General features: G+C 40.5%; 3 protein-coding genes across 5 annotated transcripts in view; 1 reads left to right on the forward strand and 2 right to left on the reverse strand.

The window, feature by feature from the left end:
* rhbdf1a (rhomboid 5 homolog 1a (Drosophila)) overlaps nt 1–6,943 on the forward strand; it is a 31,325-nt gene extending 24,382 nt beyond the window's left edge. Inside the window, exons 9-19 of one of the 2 annotated variants that reach the window (XM_030735947.1) lie at nt 626–877; nt 984–1,095; nt 1,204–1,278; nt 1,392–1,553; nt 1,652–1,752; nt 1,843–1,906; nt 2,786–2,880; nt 2,975–3,050; nt 3,281–3,381; nt 5,705–5,858; nt 5,983–6,943. In XM_030735947.1, the coding sequence (XP_030591807.1) occupies nt 626–877; nt 984–1,095; nt 1,204–1,278; nt 1,392–1,553; nt 1,652–1,752; nt 1,843–1,906; nt 2,786–2,880; nt 2,975–3,050; nt 3,281–3,381; nt 5,705–5,858; nt 5,983–6,402 (1,612 nt within the window). In that variant the 3' untranslated portion in view covers nt 6,403–6,943. The remainder of the gene's footprint in view (nt 1–625; nt 878–983; nt 1,096–1,203; nt 1,279–1,391; nt 1,554–1,651; nt 1,753–1,842; nt 1,907–2,785; nt 2,881–2,974; nt 3,051–3,280; nt 3,382–5,704; nt 5,859–5,982) is intronic. The other variant, XM_030735948.1, reaches the window with a different exon arrangement.
* A 203-nt stretch (nt 6,944–7,146) lies between these two features.
* aanat2 (arylalkylamine N-acetyltransferase 2) lies at nt 7,147–8,156 on the reverse strand. The gene is made up of 3 exons (XM_030735953.1): nt 7,991–8,156; nt 7,578–7,732; nt 7,147–7,452 (listed from the first exon to the last, which is right to left on the reverse strand). The coding sequence occupies exons 1-3, from the start codon at nt 8,154–8,156 to the stop codon at nt 7,147–7,149; spliced, it is 627 nt and encodes a 208-aa protein (XP_030591813.1).
* A 2,986-nt stretch (nt 8,157–11,142) lies between these two features.
* On the reverse strand, nt 11,143–18,510 carry mgrn1b (mahogunin, ring finger 1b). Of its 2 annotated transcripts, XM_030735950.1 has the most exons (17): nt 18,174–18,510; nt 17,309–17,427; nt 17,085–17,173; nt 16,822–16,968; nt 16,071–16,188; nt 15,882–15,948; nt 15,519–15,562; nt 15,375–15,422; nt 15,134–15,202; nt 14,872–15,031; nt 14,670–14,779; nt 14,309–14,523; nt 13,878–13,989; nt 13,756–13,801; nt 13,565–13,669; nt 13,163–13,208; nt 11,143–12,884 (listed from the first exon to the last, which is right to left on the reverse strand). In XM_030735950.1, exons 1-16 carry the CDS (start codon nt 18,259–18,261, stop codon nt 13,168–13,170), a joined length of 1,578 nt encoding a protein of 525 aa, XP_030591810.1. In that variant the 5' UTR covers nt 18,262–18,510; the 3' UTR covers nt 11,143–12,884; nt 13,163–13,167. The 2 variants fall into 2 exon arrangements, with proteins under 2 accessions (XP_030591810.1, XP_030591809.1); XM_030735949.1 differs by lacking the exon at nt 13,163–13,208.
* Between the last annotated feature and the right edge of the window lie 527 nt (nt 18,511–19,037).

A 19,037-nucleotide genomic window follows, 5' to 3' on the forward strand; every position in this document is an offset into this window, starting at 1 on the left:
TGATGAACAGTAAGATGTCCTAGCTTAAGGAGGGCTTTTTTTTTGTAGAGCAGCAAACTCTTTTTCCTGGCTAAATGAAGCTCTTCTACAATAGTGAGATGCCATTTCCACTCCAGCTTACGGGTTATCTGCTTTAAGCTGCACAATTGTTAGTTATACCAGGGAGTCAGACACTTTTGATTTGAGACTTTCTTTTTCAGAGGAGCCACAGTATCCACAGTAGTACACAGTCAGGATGTAAAACTACTCATGAGATAATTGACCACTGCTGTGTTATCCATTATTGTAAATTTAAATGGTATTAAGAGGTGACCAGACAAAAGAGGGTTTTTGGGGAGTACTGTTAAATGCCATATGTCAGAACAAGATCCAGAGTGTGATTAAACTGGTGGGTGGGTGGGGGTGGGGGGCCTCATTTACATTTTGAGAGAAGCCAGTTAAGTCTAATAATAGATCATATGCAGCGTTGAGGCTGTCATTTTCAGCATCCACATGGATGTGAAATCAGTGCACATAGTAACAGGAAACAAGAGTAGGTTGGTGATTCTGGTTGGTGATGCAGTACCTGATAAAGAAAGTTTATGCACTTCTCTTGATTTCTTAATACCGCTCCCTTTCATTTCAGACCTCTGGAGCGAGGGTGGCGTAAAGCCAAAGAAGGAACCCCTGGACCACCAAAGGTGCCCTTGCGACAGGAGGTCGTGAGTGTTCACGGACAGCGACGTGGGCAGCGCATTGTTGTACCTGTCAAGAAGCTTTTTGCTCGAGAGAAAAGGCCTTATGGTTTGGGCATGGTAGGGAAGCTCACAAATCGCACCTACCGCAAGCGCATTGACAGCTATGTCAAGAGACAAATAGAGGATATGGATGACCACAGGTACAAAACCTTTCTGCACATTTTGCTAATGAGCAGTTCCTCCCCCAGTGAGTGACATTAATGAACGAGTAGGTGCTGCTTATAAGACGTGTTCTTTCTCTTCTAGGCCTTTTTTTACATACTGGATCACTTTTGTCCATTTGCTCATCACCATCTTGGCTGTATGCATCTATGGTTTTGCACCTCCGGGCTTCTCCCAGCATGAGACGGTTGATTCTGTGAGTCCTGGTTCAGCTGTGGGATGTACCTGCATTGATGTCTTGCCAATATTATTATCTCCCATCAATGTGTAACCTTTCTTCTTTGTTTTGTGTCTGCTGATTTAGGTTTTAAGAAACAAAGGTGTGTATGAAAATGTCAAGTTTGTACAGCAGGAGAACTTTTGGATTGGGCCCAGTTCGGTAAGCTGACTTTTTTTTTTTTTTTGTAATTTAACAGTAGTGTCTCACTTATTTTAGCAAGCAAGGTTCATGTGTAAATATCTGTAAATTACCTTTTATCCATTTATTTTTAGGAAGCCCTGATCCACCTGGGGGCCAAATACTCTCCATGCATGCGGCAAGACCAGCAAGTGCATGATCTCATCAGGGACAAGAGAGCCATCGAACGCAACTCTGCCTGCTGTGTGCGGAACGATCGCTCAGGCTGTGTCCAAACCTCAGAGGAGGAATGCTCGGTCGGTAAACAACCCTTTGTTTTTTTGAACTTTGACGCTTATAGTTCTGCATCAAAGAGAAGCTGTGGGCATTTGTGATTGCTTGTTTTTATATCCAGAGTACTCTGGCTGTGTGGGTGAAATGGCCGAGTCATCCCAGCACTCCCAAGTTAAATGGTAAAGACAGACAGTACGGCTCAGTGTGCCATCAGGATCCCAGGTAAGGTGCACTAATAGTTTCTATGTTTAAAACTTGGAGTGTTAATTTAATAATATTAACGCTGTACTGTGATACCTTCTCTGCTTATAGGATATGTCTAGAGCCTGCCTCCGTGTCACCTCATGAATGGCCTGATGACATCACCAAGTGGCCAGTGAGTACACTGAAGTGGTTCTTAGGCATAAACAGAGGAGAGGATAGAGCAGGTTGTGATTTTTCCCTGCATAATTAATCTGAGAATATGAGAAAAGAATTGTAACACTATAGAAGATGATGATGATAATAACTATAATCTTAATTCATTTTTATATATTTTATTGTTTTTTCTCTCTCTGTTTGGTAAATAAATTACACTCAAAAAACAAATGTATGGAGGTGAAATGAGCAACTGCATAAAAGCTCACATAAGAGAACAATTATTTATTGATCTATTAACATGATATCAGCATAGCTCACAGCAAGAGGCTCCAGGATTCAAATCCAGACCGAGGCCCTTTTATGTGGAGTTTGAATGTTGTCTCAGTGTTTGCACAGGTTTTCTGAAGGAGCTGGTCCCTCACTATTGCAGGGCGGCTGTGCACTGTTTCATTACTTAGGATTGATTAAATGCATAGAATGAGTTTCCCTACGGGGATCAGTTCATATATCCATATAGCCTTCTCAACATTTATCTTTACCACTGGTGTATCCCAGAGTTCCAGCTCTGACTTTTTGAAAGGAGCCGGAAACACAGACATTTAGGTTATTTAGTCTTTGAGACCCAAGAAGAAGCTGTCATCTTTTTCACTTTTGTATTATTCTCAGTATAAGACATGGTGGTTTGTTTGTGGTGTAGCAGAGTTGGAAAAATTCATTTTCATTCCAGAATCAAATAATCAGGATGCACCCGTATGACACAAAAACATGTTTCAGAAGCTGACCACCTGGGAAGCATGTTGTTCGGATTGCACACAGTGTGTGTGTGTGTGTGCGTGCATAGTACATTGTTAAAAATTGTCATGACAGTTGTTGCTCCCTTTGCCCTGGCTTTTAGATTTGTACCAGGTACAACACAGGGAACCATACCAACCTGCCTCATATAGACTGTACCATCACAGGCCGACCCTGCTGCATTGGAACCAAAGGAAGGTGAGGAGAGGAACATTCATTCTAAATAAATCACACACAGGATAGATAACCAGTTCATTCACCAACTAAACAAATGGTGTTTGCTTTCTTCAAGGTGTGAAATTACATCCCGGGAATATTGTGACTTCATGAAGGGCTACTTTCATGAGGAGGCTACTCTTTGCTCTCAAGTATGCAACTGTGCTTATTACAGAGAAAAGGGGGGGGGGGGGGCTGTCAGTACTGACTGAAAGGTTTATCAGACATTTCTGTGTAGGATGTGTGTAGGTGTCTGCATAAATTATTTATTTTGGTCGTTACATTAATATGTTACATTTTTCCATCTCTTTGTTTTTGTTTATCTTCGTTATGACTGAGCTATGTTATTATTTCATTATGTCATCTTCTCTCCTTCCTTTAGGTGCACTGCATGGACGATGTGTGTGGACTTCTGCCTTTCCTCAACCCTGAGGTCCCAGATCAGTTTTACAGGCTCTGGCTCTCACTTTTCCTACATGCTGGGTGAGTCAGTAGCTCACAGTAGCAGCTTATTCGGAGTTGTGCCAAAGTAATATTTGGAGAGTTTAAACAGGTTCTGTGGTATTTAGTTATTGTTTAAAGACAGCTTCAAATATGAGCTGGTTAAAAAGAAAAAAGAAAATAATATCCCAGTGTGTAAAAGTTATTACCTACTAGTACATATAAAAGCAAATTTTACCAACCAAAGGGACAGTTAAGCAGACCTGTTCCACCCATCAGACAGTGAAAACGCTCTACATCAGGGTCTGTGTTTACACCAAGCAGTGAAGTCAAAAATGATTAAAAGATCTGAATCAGGCAAGTTTATTTGCCACACACAAGGAAATGAACTCCAGCTGTCAATATGTCCTCATATCACAAAAAAAAATCAAATACAGACACGCACTCAGCATATATAAGAAAGATGAATGGACATGTAATAAGAGAGGACAACAAAAGGAGGTGAGGACAAACAGTGTCTTTACAGACAGAGTGTTATGTGTGGTCAGTTCCTGTTTGTTAATAGACACACACTAAATGGGAGTATATGGCAGTGCTTAAGTAGTGTTGGATAGGTGACATGTATTTATCATCACACCTAGCTGAAATAAAGCAAGAGGGATTTTTCCATACACTTTTTGGATTAATAAGCAATATGGAAAGTGAAAGTTTATCATATTCATGTGTTTTATTGGGTAAGATAAACTAGATACATTTGTGAAAATGCACTCACAAAAAGTAACATGCTAACATTGGGGCATTAATGAAATACCAGTTCCTCATGACATAATGAAGACAAATTCTCCAGAACACTTCTGTAACTTCATGTTGCCACTTGTTAGCAAATGCCTTCTCTGGAATACATAAAACTTGAAAATGAGTGGGTGGATTACTTATGTATGCAATTTATATTGTAAAACAAACACAAAAAATGTCTGAAACTTTTGTTAATGGCAGGTATCTAATCAAAATAACTCATTAAAATATCCCTCCGGCCTGCAACTGCTTGCAGTCAGTTTTCATCTTCAAAGTGACTTTGGTGCTTCAAGGCTGCAATAAATAAGATGAAATCAATCTGCTGAGAGTCTGAGACTGAATATGGTCAAGTTGGCAATTACATGTTATTTTCAGAAGTAGTGACATAGTTACTGCAAGATGGCAACTTACAGTAACTGCAACAGTTCCCTGTTGCGGAGAAAGTCACGGACAAGTTGCACTCATCGGTGAAGACTGACTGCAACTTGTTGGCTTCTATAAATCAGTGATTATTTGCAAACCTTTGTCAGTCTGTCTGAGAGTGAATCAGACTGCAATTGTTTGGAGACAGATTGCAGTTATTGCAGTTAATTTATTCCAGTGTGGCTTAGCCTTACAGCAATTTAAAAAAATAATAATGTTGTTTAGCTTTCTGAATAATTGAATATTCCACTATAATAAAAGCAGCATACTGTCAAAAATATGTTAGCTATAAATACAGTAGCCCAAATTGACATTGAAATAGCTGACGTGTAAGATAGTGAAAGAAGTGCTCTGCTGCATGAATGGGTAGACAAGTATCAGGATGCCCTGGTTTTCTAATTCTTCCTCCTGCAAGTTTTTTTTTTTTTTTTTGCTTTGGCACCCCATTAAAAACTGAGTTCTGGGTTCATTACCCTGTTGGTACTGCATCCCTCACCACTGCACTTTTTTTTAGGCATTTTTCTTTTTTCTTTTAACCAGCACCTTAATGCAATACAAAGTCACAGGGGGTCTCTGTTTTCCTCTTCACTGTGGGAGGGATTTAATTGTTCTCCGTCTCCATTCCCTTTTTTAAGTGTATGTTCAATAATTTTGTTAAAATATTAGCGAGAGCGAGAGAGAGAGAGAGAGAGGGGATCACCTTATCAGATGAACCAGCAGAGGTTCATATGCAGTTGGCTAAAGTTGCTCCAGCTGTCATCCATATGTTCCAAATATTCATTGCTTGCAGTTATACGCAGTATATATCAGACTGTCAGTTTCTCTTTGGTGTAGTTTAGAGCTGTCAGTCAGGCAGCACAAAGAGCTGACCTTAAGAAGAGCAGTGCTTCATCTTTATTCAGTCTTATCTCTCTCCTGGGTAATTAAACAAAGTGCCCTCACTACACGAACTCATTAAGCTTCAGTGAGATGGAGACTGATTTTGCTGTTGAGCAAAGTCATTCCCATTCGGCTCTTGAGGGGTTTGCCTCTTTACAGAGGGATTATCTTCTCAACACGTGCAGCTTTTCACCCACATTCACACACACACACACACACATTGCACTCGTCACACACATGAACTTTTTGTCATTGTCTGTCCTGCCAGGATCCTTCACTGCCTGGTGTCGGTGGCTTTCCAGATGACCATCCTGAGGGACCTGGAGAAGCTGGCAGGCTGGCTGCGCATCTCAATCATTTACATCCTCAGTGGCATCACTGGCAACTTAGCTTCAGCCATTTTCCTGCCCTACAGAGCGGAGGTGATCACCAGCTAGACACCCATATTAATCAGATACATATAAAACAAAAAACAAAACAAAAACTATGAACATTTCATTATGTTTTCTCAAGCCTGTGTCCCTCTCCCTGCTGTCTTTGTCTCAGGTGGGTCCAGCTGGCTCACAGTTTGGGATTCTCGCCTGCCTGTTTGTGGAGCTGTTTCAGAGCTGGCAGATCCTGGCCCAGCCCTGGAGAGCTTTCATCAAGCTGCTGTGTGTAGTGCTCTTCCTCTTTGCCTTTGGACTGCTGCCCTGGATTGACAATTTTGCCCACATTTGTGGCTTCATCTCCGGCTTCTTCCTGTCCTTCGCCTTCCTACCCTATATCAGCTTTGGCCGCATGGACCTGTACCGCAAACGCTGCCAAATTATCATCTTCCTGCTGGTGTTTGTTGGGCTGTTTTCAGGCCTCGTGGTGCTCTTCTACGTCTACCCAATCAAGTGTGAATGGTGCGAGTTGCTCACCTGCATCCCCTTTACAGATAAGTTCTGCGAAAAGTATGACCTCAATGCTCACCTTCACTAAAGTGTGAGTGCAGCAGGAAGGCATTAGGTCAAAAGACATGGACTGGCTGGGGGACTCTCCCCCTCTTGTATGTGGACTATGATAATATGCTTGTGTTATTTTACTCAATATGAATACCCATACCACTTGTCATAAGGATTTATTTTCATCATCACTCCTTCACTGTCCAGTGAAACAAAGCTAAGGCACTTGTGAACCTCATCAAAACACCTAGCTGCCCTTCTGCAGAAATTAGAAAAGCCAGCACTGGTACAGAGAGGATTTTTTATTTTATTTTTTTTTTTACATTCACCCTCCAGGCAAAGGATTTATTAATATTATTATCCAGGCAACCTCATACAGAAGCAGGGACAAAAATCAGATATTGATACCTTTGGTGCCTTGTTGATAAATGTACCAACTACTGCCATATTTTTGTTACATTATGCCGAGCACTCGAATGTTATCTTTTATTTGTTTATTGCTTCTCAAGAAGTGATTATTGTTTTGAGCATGGTAGTGTTTTAGCTACCTGTCTACTCACATGTATTTGAAAACAAAAGTAAAAAAAAAAAATCTAAAAAATGAAAACGTCTGCCACTCCTGCTTCATTGTCAAAGTGCATGATGGCGATTGCTTTAAAGTTTATTTACATTCATTTACAATAACTGCCTACTATAATAAAAAAAATAAATAAATTAAAAAAAAAAAGAGTCCATGTCAAAAATAAGCAGAAATAAGAGGGCAGAGGTAAGGACTGAGGGACTAGCAGTCGCTGTTCCGCCGTGCATACGCCCATCCACAGAGAGTGTACTCCATCTCTAGGAAGTGCAAGTTAGATACACAGATTGCTGATGGGCCTATCTCCTTGAAGCCAGCCTTGAGGTAGAAGGGCACGAGGAAATCCTCGCAGATTAGCAGAGCTCGACGGAGGCCTGGCATGCAACTCAGGTACTGCAAGTAGCGCCACAAGATGATGGAGCCCTTGCCCTGTTGGCGACAGTGGCGGTGCACAGACAGCACATGGATGTGCACAGCGGAGCTTTCTGGGATGTGCCGAGTCATGGCCTCCTGGAGGAGAGAGATTAAATAGAAGTAATGATAAAAAAAAATGTAATGATTCACAGAAATCACATTAATTTCAGTAAAATCAGGCCTTTGCATTTGAAATACCTGCTTTTCATTAGTTTCAATACCTGTGAAAGTCGCTCCTTGTCCCAGCCAGAGCCAATGATGAAAGCTACCAGCTGTCCCTCTTCAAACCAGCCCAGCGACAGCTCAGGGCACTGACCCAGGAACATAAGAACTTCATCCAGGGTAAGTGGACACTCTCCAGACACGGATATAAATGCTGGGGAGGTAAAGAGCCATTTCAGAGAGTCTGTCAGTTTGTGGGAGTAAAGAAAATGAAAGGATGAAAGAAATATGCTCTCACTAACACTAAGATGAAGTTACACATTAATGTATTTTGCAGTGACACAGACTACATTTCCTATATGAAACACGTCAAAAATGATGTTCATTACATAATGATCTATATTGTGTAGACATACCAGGTTAGTCACATTAGAAACATTTTGCTTGTGGACGTCAGAAGCTATAGACTTACCTTCTCTTTCAATCTCAAACACACTGATGGCATCCTGTGGCGTGAGGTTCCTGAACTCGCTGGCGGGGAGTGTATGCCGCCTCTGTTGCAGAGGGCTGTCCACTCTGACAGGCATCTTCAGAAAGAAGGGCTTGAAGAACGGGAAGCTACTGACCTGCTGTGTCATAATGGCTCAATACAGCACTCACGGGAGGTTCTGATTATTTCACAGAGCTCCTTTTGTGAATCTGTCTCCTTCTTTCCAGCCTTTTGTGCTAGAACCTTTAGATGCAGACAGATAAAGTCAACGCCTGCTAACAAAACCTCCTCTGTTCTGCTTTTCCCACAGCTCTGAGTGTAGTCTTAGTCACCTCAGCTGGCAAAATGCTGACCTTCTTGCCTCTCCCACTCTCTCCTCCTCCTCTTTTTTAACTGATCTCTAAGTGGTTGCCCCCAAGTAGGGTAGCACGTGCCTCCAAAGTCTTTAAATCCTCTAACATTAAATAGGAGACATTTTGTTCTTGCTACTTTGGATTTGGTTTGCACTGCCAAATTAGGAGATAGATGCTGTAGCTGCAGCAATTCAGTGTGAATATTTTACTTATCAGAATTAAGAAAACTTGAAAAATTCCCACACTGAGATAAACACTTTAATCAACCTCATGCCAGAATAGTTACAGAAGTCTTTTTAGTTTTTTCATCTGTTATATCTTTTTATAATAATAATATTCTGCCAGCACAGATGGGAACAATTCAGGCAGATTCATTTAATCCTGTGAACCTTCAACAGTGAAAAGACTGTTTTCATGTGCACATGGATATTGGCACATGCATATTTGCAAGCCCACTGGGCTTTGTTTTATGTAGCGTGGGGATGTGTGGGACATGGTGTGACTGTTGTGGTGATGTGCATGTTTTCAGAGACCAAGGGCGTGTGGGCTAATTTAACTGAACCAAGTAAGGAGCAGAGATTTATGCGGATTGCTGTGGGGTTGATTTCATGCCTTAAAGAGATTTAGCACAGGCTTATTAAATGAGCGCGCACTAGCTTCAGCTGGCCTTAGGTAAATCTGTTTACACAGAGTTGTTTGGCTGTCAACACAACAGTAGAGTTTCAAAGGACCCTTTGAGTTCACTCTAAATCAAATCACTTTATGTTGTGAAATAAAATCCCAGTGCTCTGTATCATAAATTCTTATTTACAGGAAATCTTTAGTGAGTGTGCATTACAGGCTCAAAGTTCTTCGTGTAATAAATGTTCTCAGTTGATTTTCCTTTAATATTTATTTATATTTTTATCTGTTTTTAAACTGGCTTCTTTGTCTGCGGCCAAGAGTTTCACGCTGCAGTGGATTGGTTTGAATATTTTCTCAAAATAGCCTCAATCAGTCAAAAGGAAACGTCACTATTTAAAGAATTACTGCCTTGTACCACTCCTTCAGCCTTGGACTGCAATAACGAGTTGGAAATCTCATTAATTCTGCGTCATCTGGACGGCCGGCTAATCACAAATACAAAAACGTCTATGATTGCTGGATCATCAGATGTGAGGAACTAGCCTGTACACAGCCAGAGATTAAACAACTTTTTCAGGCGGGGAAATCTGTCAGTGCTGAACACAGTGGTATAGATAACCGGTGACAGAGCTGACTTTCAGTTATTCAGACAAATTTAGGGAAGAAGACAGACCCCTGGCTCTCAAAGCTGTGCGTGTATGAGAGCTGATTAAACTCTGACTTTATGCAATTTAGCCTCACTGATCCAGTGACCTTATCTAGCTCAAAGTATCATAGACTCTAATGTAATGTGTGTGTGTGTGTGTGTGTGTGTACGCACATACTTGCACACATTTTTACAGTGTATTATGTTTTTACAGGCTAGCTTGAAGTGAGCTTGTGTAACTGAACCCTCATTAAACTTTAAAGTGGCTTACAGCTGTTGTCTGAGCTGAGGGGCAGTTAATCATAACTGCTGAAAAACTCACTGACATTTTCCTCCAGAGGACTGGAAAATTCTCACTGAAACGAGCTGTCATTCATTCATTCATTCATCTGGGATAAACTATGTTTGTTTGTTTAAAGAGGAAACCAAATTTTATGTATAAGATGTTCTGGTGACACAGACAGACAGACAGACAGACACACACACACACACACACACACACACACACACACACACACACACACACACACACACACACACACACACACACACACAAACGTAGGTTTAGGGTAGAAGACTAATGTAGACCTTGTGATTCTGACACCGTCCGTGGTCCATGTGAACTACACTATTAAAAGCAGCGTTCACAGTGACAGAAGACTCCTTATTATCATATCAAGATACAATCCAAAGTTGCAGTGTGCCAAACTCTTAATTCTGAAATGCTGTGTCGAGTGCTGAGTTTTGACAAACACAAAAACAAACAGAATAGCCACGCTTTTAGTATTTATTGATACTAAATTGCCGATGTCCTGTTTGCTTTCACGCACACAGCAAAAAAAAAAATCCACCTTTGATAGTTCTGAATTTTTTTCTGCTTTTCATCCTTTTACATGACAAACATAGAAAAATATATTATAAAAGAAGCTTCTTTTGGTCACGGCAGCTTTGACAGTATAGAGTGACAAGAAGGCAGGTGGAAGGAAAGCAGCAAAGAGCGACAGGTCGGGGCACGAGCCTGAGCTGCCTGCTTTTGCCTCACGACATACATGGTTGCCTGCTCTACCGCTGAACCACCCTGGCACCCCTCAATAACACAACCTTTTAGGGGTGTGCTCAAGTATTTGTCTGAGGTGTAACTTCAGATTTACTGAGGTGTAACTTCATGTTTTTATTCATTTCAGGACCATCAGCTTCAACTGAAGGTTGACAGGTTTGATTTATAGTGGATGGTGTTTATGAATGTAAGACTATAATAAATCTCTTTAAGTCCTTAATCATTGCACAGCATTACTTGTTTTTCTTCATGATGCTTCTCATTTGAAAAACTGAACCATTTAAGTTTCAGGCTAATTTTTTTTTTTACACCTACACTGTAAGAAATGCCACCATTTTACAATAATATACTGCCAAGTATTAAACTGTAATCTACATCAACAGTTTCTGACTGTAAAAAAAAAGCTACTGTTATAGAGAATATTGTCATATAGAGTTAAGCAAACAACTTGTAATTGAAGTAATGAATCTTTCTTTATTGTTATACACATGCTGCTATACACGCATGGGGAGAGACAGGTATTGATTTTACAGAGAGCCAAATACCACCTAGTGTGGAGTTTTCCTGGATACCAGGTCAATAGTGGTCAGAACAGGAAGGCACAGTGTCAAGTTGAAATGGCACAGAAGAGGAGGGGATGAAGACAAAATAACCACATTACCAAAAAAAAAAAAAAAAAAAAGCATTGAGAGGTTTCAGCCTCTACAAATTCACATGCAAATGCGAGCCCGATTAGTAAGATGCAAAGTCTGCATCAGATACCTTCCTTTCAAGAACACAACTGTTACAAGGAGAACCCACTTGAACCTAAATACAAATATTGAATGCATAATCAATACATGGCCAGAACATAGTAAATGAATAGCTCAACTGAATATTGCTCAATAACAAGATACATTTTCCCAGTAGTATGAAGTTTGCAATAGAAAAAAAAAGGCTCTGTACATCAGCATCAAAAACTCCCGTCTACAGGCTGAAACTGTTGTATACGGCGGCATTTTTAAGAACACTAATGTCCATTGCAACAAGCAGGCAGCCATAATAATTCAAGGCACATAGATCTATATGCAGTGTGCTACACGTACACGACCAAGGTAAGTACAGTCGCTGCAGCCCCACAAACACGTGACCCCCCCCTCCCCCTTTGTTTTTTTTTGCAGCTACATCACAGAAGCGGACACTGGCATTGCCACAAAAAAAAAAAAAAAGACTGTAGAGATCTGCCACACCTACAAGAAGCACCCTTACTGTGCCACACTAAACCAGCAAACATGTAGGTGCAGCATCTATGCTTGTAGCAGGCTTTATCTTTGAGTTCAGCTGTTAGGATGTAAATCTGTAGCTCTTCTTGATTATCAGTCTTAAATATTGTGCATGTTAACTGAATCTAGTTCCATTATTTCAATATCAGTATTTTTGTATATAGATAATACAGAAATGTACAATTTTAAAAGCAACTACACAGGATTCTAGTAGCAATACATAGATATTCTATAATTTAAAATGACCAACCATAGGGTAGACAGGAGACAACTTAGACATATCTCATTACATACTTTTGTTGTAAGGAATGAATTAGAAATGATTTTGCTCAAATGGACACAGATACACAAGTAATTAAAAATTCTGCTCATAAACCAGCCTGACAGGAACAAAGCAAGTCATTAAAGTATTTCGCTCACTTTCAAACACAATCTGTATTCAAAACTTTGATACAGCGTTAATTTAAAGTAAGTGTGCTTAAAAGCACCACCGTGACAGGTAGTGAAATATCTCTGGAATAAACAGTACTAAACCACAACTCTGGCAGGGACACACAAAATAACACCATTCGAGAGTTAATGAAATCTGGGGGGGTGTTTTTCAAACATCAGTCAAGCCACTGAAATCATCCTTGGGGCAGTTCAATTTCTTTTATGCAAAGAGACACCGATGGAATAAACAGAGTCCTCCCTCACTCTTGTCAACTTCCTTTCGGGACCGTTGTCGGCTCTGATCACACAAGCAGAAGGCCGGGCTGTGGGGGTGAAAGGAATGAAGGGCCTGGATGATCTTTGTGAAGCAAAGATGAGAGGAAAAAGCTCTAGCAGAGTTAGTGGATGAGGTGTTCGTCTTCCATATGAAGGCTGCTTGTAGGACACAGGAGAGGCTGGCTGGAGCAATTTGTGCTCTGACTTTTCAGGCTTTCTGATGACCCTGGAGTGGGAAAAAAAAAAAAGAAAGAAAAGAAGAAATCAATGGATAAGTAACATCTCAAAGTGAAGCTTCCTGTCAGGCTTACAGTAAGAGAAGAAACTATTTATTCTAGACCAGTTTGGCCTCACGGGCATTTAAAACTTGCTCATAACAGAGAATTCACTGCTGGAGCTTTTTTTCTAACTGCAAAAGACAGCAGTGAATATTGCCATCATCATCATCATCATCAGTAGAGCTCCTATATAAGAGAAGCAGAGCAGACAGGAAAGCCTACATACCACAGTTATTCTTCCATACCAATAGAGCAGGAATCAGGACCTAGAGCTGCCCAAAGTGAGGTGGTAAAAAGGAGACAGGATGGCAGGGAACAGAAGAGGGGTGTTAGATAACACACAGACACACCAGAGCACACAAGTTAGAGGCAAAGCACAGGGAATCACAGCCTTAAAGTCCAGGTTTAAAGAAGAAAGACACTGGGCTAGAGTACCAGAGAGAATAGTTAACTTCCAGAAAATACTGAAAAGCGTCCAGTGCTGTCAGTTTGAAGAGCTACAGTCAGATCTCCATTAACTGATAACTTTAAAAGATGCACAGCTTTCATTTTTTATCATTTATTTCCTATTTAAATGATCTCTGTAGGGATTGTGTTTGTTCTTTGTCCCTGTTGGAAAATTTCCTACCTGGCAAAGACAGATCACCTGGTGGGTCACTCTCTGTTTTGGTCAAGCTGCTGTGTTCACTGATGCAGTCCTGCAGGATGTCTCCTCCAGAATGCATCCTGTCCTCTGGATCACAACATAGAGCAGAACATCATCACTGTCCCTTAAACACATCACTGACCGGTCACCGAGAGCCAAAAGAGAAAGCTCACCATCATCTGGAGACAGGGATTCTGCCACGTCCTCAGTTGCTGTGGCCTGAAAGAACAAAGCAAGGTAAGTTTTTGCCTGCAGTGGTGTCAGAGTTTAAATGGCAGGAAGCAAAGAGGCTTACATCTGTGGGGGCGGGGCTGCTGGACAGAAGAGTGTGTGGCTGAGCGTCTGACATTTCTGACAGCTTCTCTTCATCCTCCTCCTGGATGGGAGATGATGGCGATCTAAGGGTGCTGGAGGGGAACAAGCAGAACCGGTAATTTAATTAGTCACAGTGCCTTTCAATAAGCCCTCGGGCGTTCAGCTTCCAACGGGCCTGTTTTAAATGATTATGTCAGCTCTAAATTTTCCTCTACAGAAGACAGTTTGCTGGAGGCATAAAGATTAACTAAAAAAAATTAAATTAATTAAAAAATGAACTAAAAACAGGAAATGGGTAAAGCTGATTACTGGCCAAGCCCCAGAGGAAATGAAGTTTGACACAATTGCATGCAATTCAATTTCCTGTCTGAACCAGATTACTTACAGTAAAGTTTTTATGTCTGAGATTACCTGTCAGGTGACTTGCTGACTTTGCCTTTCTGCAGACTTCCATCACTTAAATGCTCCGGAGAGCTTAACTGTCTGTTGTCCCCTCCCAGACCCCCTGAGAAGTTGATTTCATCATAGAGGGGGGCAGATGGGATGGCAGGAGACACTGAGCGCAAACCATTCAGAGCCTCTAACAGTGAAATGGGCTCAAAGCCAGGAGGAACCGAGTCTGAGCTCTGCAAAAAGTCACAATGAAAGAGAAAAGCAGATTTATTGCTTTGTATAATAATTAACATTTTAAAACCACATTTATTGTAAGTTATATTTAAAGTTATGATGGTTCGATAAGTTGCACAGCTGATTTGGGGCAGATTTAACTTACTGAGTGCTCATCATGGTCCATAGTCTGAGCCAGAACTGGACTAAAGGACACTGGAGAAAGAGCTCCAGGCTTTTTCCTCACAGCTCTGATCTGAAGCAAGGCTCTGAAGGCTGGAAAGCAGAAACATTCATTAATGAATTTATTGGCTGAATCCAAACCTGCTCAAGAAGCATGACAATTTAAAAAAAGTAGGACTTCTTACGCAGCCTGCAGATGGGGCAGTTGTTGGCCTGGTACCGCAGAGTGTCTGCACAGGAGTTGCAGAGACACAGATGTCTGCAGGGCAGAATGAGCGTGTCCCGCAAGTCAGACAAGCAGACGACACACTCATTGCTGTTGTCACTGTTCTCGTCATCAGATGGCTAGAAGGAAAAAATAAATAAATAAATCAAAAGGCTTGCAAATCAAACATAGCAAACTTTTTAAACGCATCAGGATTCACTTGTAGAGTTAGCATTTCTAACCTTAGTTTCTTGGTTATTTTTGTTCTCAATCCCATAGATCTCCTGTAAGAGGTAGCTTACACGATCCACCTGAGAAGATACAAAGATGAAATTCAAGATTTTTTTTTTTTTTTTTTGAAAATCTCAAAGTCATCCACATATTCATATATATTTACAGAATGAGAAAAGCCATACATGTCACACCTAATTTAAATAACTTACAATAATATAAGACTGAAAGATGAACATTTATAAAACTTACAATTTGCTTCTGCTTCAGGGGTTTCACTGAGAAACTACCATCAACATGCTGGATAAAAAAAAAGAAGCATGTTTTCACTCATATACATAGAAAACATACTCTCTATGGGCTAAAATGAGCTATTCTTTTTAAAAGTATACATACTCTTTCAAATGCTGCCAAAAGCACATGAGCATGTCCAAGGCAATCTTGAAGAGATGGGGAGAGGAAAAAAAAACACTATCAAGGTTATTACTTGATTTAAGGCAACAATTCAACTGCTATAATTTTCCATTCCTTTTAAACGTTAAAAAGGGGCCAATTATGCTCATTTCCAGCTACATAATTTTATTATTTTAGGTATATCTCTGACATCATGCAAATTATATGAAACTTTGGCCATGTTTAAATATAAACATACAGCACTAGGAGTATATAGACAGAAACTAAAATAAAGAAAATGTACAATACCCCCCTAAATAAATAAATAAAAATCTGCCTTAGTGCTGTGCAGTTCTGGTGACTTACCATCCCCTTCATCAACCACGGCTTGGATTACCATGGGAAACACTCCTCGGTCGAGGTCAAAGTTCAGCTTTAAAGAGGACAATTATACATAAATAGAAGGCAAAGGTGTGGCGATGCAATCTGTTTTTACAGTGCAACACATCATAAAAACAGATTATAAGAATGTCATTAACTGCTGCATATACTCACATCTTCCTCTTTCCACTCGCTGAAATCTATTTTAAAAGACGGCATGGAGAACTGCTGGCTCACCCCCCGCTTGTAATGCACAGTTTCAGAAGCCATCGACGGATCCTTTGGACTGTACCTACATGAAGCAGACAGACAGCAAAAGTCTTGGAGTTGATGCGAGTTTTAACACCAAGCTGCAGAAGAAGAAGAAAAAAATTGCACCTATATGGAAAAAAGCAAAAGGTGTTACTCCAGTACACCGTCTTTTAATGACAGCATATACAGATATCAGCGTTGAGGGATCACCGTTAATGCATCAATAAATTTATTACAGTTTCCAAATAATAAAGAAAACAGAAAAACGCAGTACAACAGCAGCGACAGCCATCATATTATGTATCATCTTGATTGTTTCAAAAGACGGTAACTTCAGACTATCACTTTCATCTTTGTCTGAGTCTTATCTGGTATCCATGGTGACTGGTGGTTGCTAAGGACCCATCGCATCTATTCTAGACTTTGTGCACTCAAGCTCAAATCTCACACCCATAAAACAGCATCTAAATGATTCTTACTGTTAGTGCTTCACATTAACATGTAGCGGCTGTGTCAGAGTAGATGCATCTGTGTGAATGATACAGCTGATCCTCTCATAGGCAGATGGATATGCACTCTCTTTGTTTACCTCACACAGGCCAGGAATTTTAATAAAATAAGTAACAGGCCAGATGATGATATGATAGTGTTCATTGTGAAATTAGATTCTTACACTGCCATCCCATTGGAGAATTCCTCAAATGCCTGGCAGTAGAGGGTGATGGCCACCCGAGCATCAGCATCAAAGGTGAACTCCACACCATACTGGACCTTTGGTTTCCCACCGTCCTCCACCAGAGTGTCAGAGTCATCTTTATACCTACAATACAGAGGTCTGACAAGACTTAGGCCAGTGCACTGTAAACTCACTCCATTAAAACCGTTTTTTTCTATTTTTTTTTTTTTAATGGTGATATTTTCCTGTGATATTGTTACCTGACCAAACGCAGAGAGTCCTTCCTAATGTTCACCAGGCTCCTCAAGGTTTTCACAGGCTCGTGAGGCGCAGGTGTTACATATGGAAACTAGTGAAATAGCAGCATTTGAAATTACTGAAAAGGTTTGATTGACCATTTTACTGATTAAAAAAAAAAAAAAATGTTGAATTGCTGCTGAAAATACAATGCTAAACAGTGGGTTAAAGAAACGACAGTTTTCACCTGCACTGGTCTATTTCCAAGAAAATTCAGGTCCATGTTTTCCCCAAAAAGGTATCCCTCTGGATGCGGTGTGTCAAATTTCTCTCCTCCCATGAAAAAGTGGCTTGCAAAATAATTCCCTGAAGGTGAGAGAGGCAAAAAATAAAAATAATAAGAAAAAAAAAATTAAGAGCGAGATGAATCGACATTATTTTTTAGCAGAATAGAGTGCACTCATGTTTAATAGCGCAGTTATTTCAGAAAGAGCAGTAGAGCTTTAATTTAGACTCTTCTCAGCCATGTGACACATTTAAAATGCATCCATATTTCAGCTGGGGGAAGTGAAATGAGAACGCGAAAAAAACAAAATAACACAAAAAACAAAACTCTTTTAGCTCCCAATAATAGGCTGTCGTGGTTCACACATTAACACACCCATCTCCACTCTGTGTGTTTGCTGTCTGAAGAGATCTATACGTTATAAGACTTATTTAAAGAAAAACAATAAATGTGGTTTAAAGGTTATTGCTTTGAAAGCTGAAAATAATTTTTTGTTGATATGGAGGGTCATTATGTCAGCATCTATGGTTGGTTCTCTGCTCAATGTGGGTGAAGAGCCGTAATTCATCAAAACCACGACGGTGTAACAGCCTAATAAAAAGCTATTGTGCTTTGTCCTCGGTAATAGGAATGTCGAACACACCGAAGATTTTCTGAGTAACTTATGATCTCTTGGCAATAACATGATCACACATGTTTACAATCATTATCCGTCTTACACGGCTGATGGTCATTAGCAGAAAGCAAGCTCAAACCGCACTAGCGTTAGAAGATCCGTGTTTATGAGGAATCTGATTTAATCGAAGAAACAATGCCGATCACCTACCAGATTTCGGTGGAAATCGATAAGCCGAGTTGGCTTGAATATCGATGTCCTCAACACCAGCGATCCTGCGACTTAGGATGGACCCCATCTCTGCTTTCTCCGCTGGGTCGCCCGATGTTAGCTACAATTAGCTAACAAATAATGGTGCGTCGGCAGCTCCGATTACCTCTGTCTTCAGCCTAGACTAACGCCAAAACGATAATAACGCTAACCAAAAATATACGCTTTGGTTATTCTAACATTTTACTCGCTCTGTTTGTCGGTGTTTGCGCAGCGAATAAGGAAACAAATCGAGGGGAGTTGTTGTTTTGCCAGAGGTGAGCTAACATAGCAGACAGACACGCTGATTGGCTGTCGCCGAGCGTTCCGGAGCGTTCGCTCTAGGTGCAGGGACCGCCCGGAAGGCCACACGGAGCTAATTAAATAAAGAAGGAAAGTGGTCAGCGTACGGGCGTCGGCTCCAGTCCAGCAGATTCAACGCTGCTGCGTATGACCGACAAACTATGGTATGAATAGGAAATGTTTGACCTAGGGTTCACACACTGCGTAACAAATTTAAACATGGTTACAGGTAATAATAATAATCTACTTAAGTGCGATAGTAGCATGTAAATTAGCCTACAGTTGGCTAGTTGGCTAATATGCAGGAAAAGGAGAAATTACAATCAGTAAAAAAAAAAAATCTTGATTTGTTACCTAAAGGTAAACAAACAAGTAGTTCAAGCTACTTTGTAAGATATCAACTGAAAATGTACATCGGATATGAATTAAACACAAAATACAAAACTAATGATGTTTTCTTCTTGTCCTTCTTTCGTCGGATCCCTTTAGGGGTCGCCACAGCGGATCATATGCCTCCATCTT

The sequence above is a fragment of the Archocentrus centrarchus genome, chromosome 8 (assembly GCF_007364275.1).
Source record: "Archocentrus centrarchus isolate MPI-CPG fArcCen1 chromosome 8, fArcCen1, whole genome shotgun sequence".
Taxonomy (NCBI): Eukaryota; Metazoa; Chordata; class Actinopteri; order Cichliformes; family Cichlidae; genus Archocentrus; species Archocentrus centrarchus.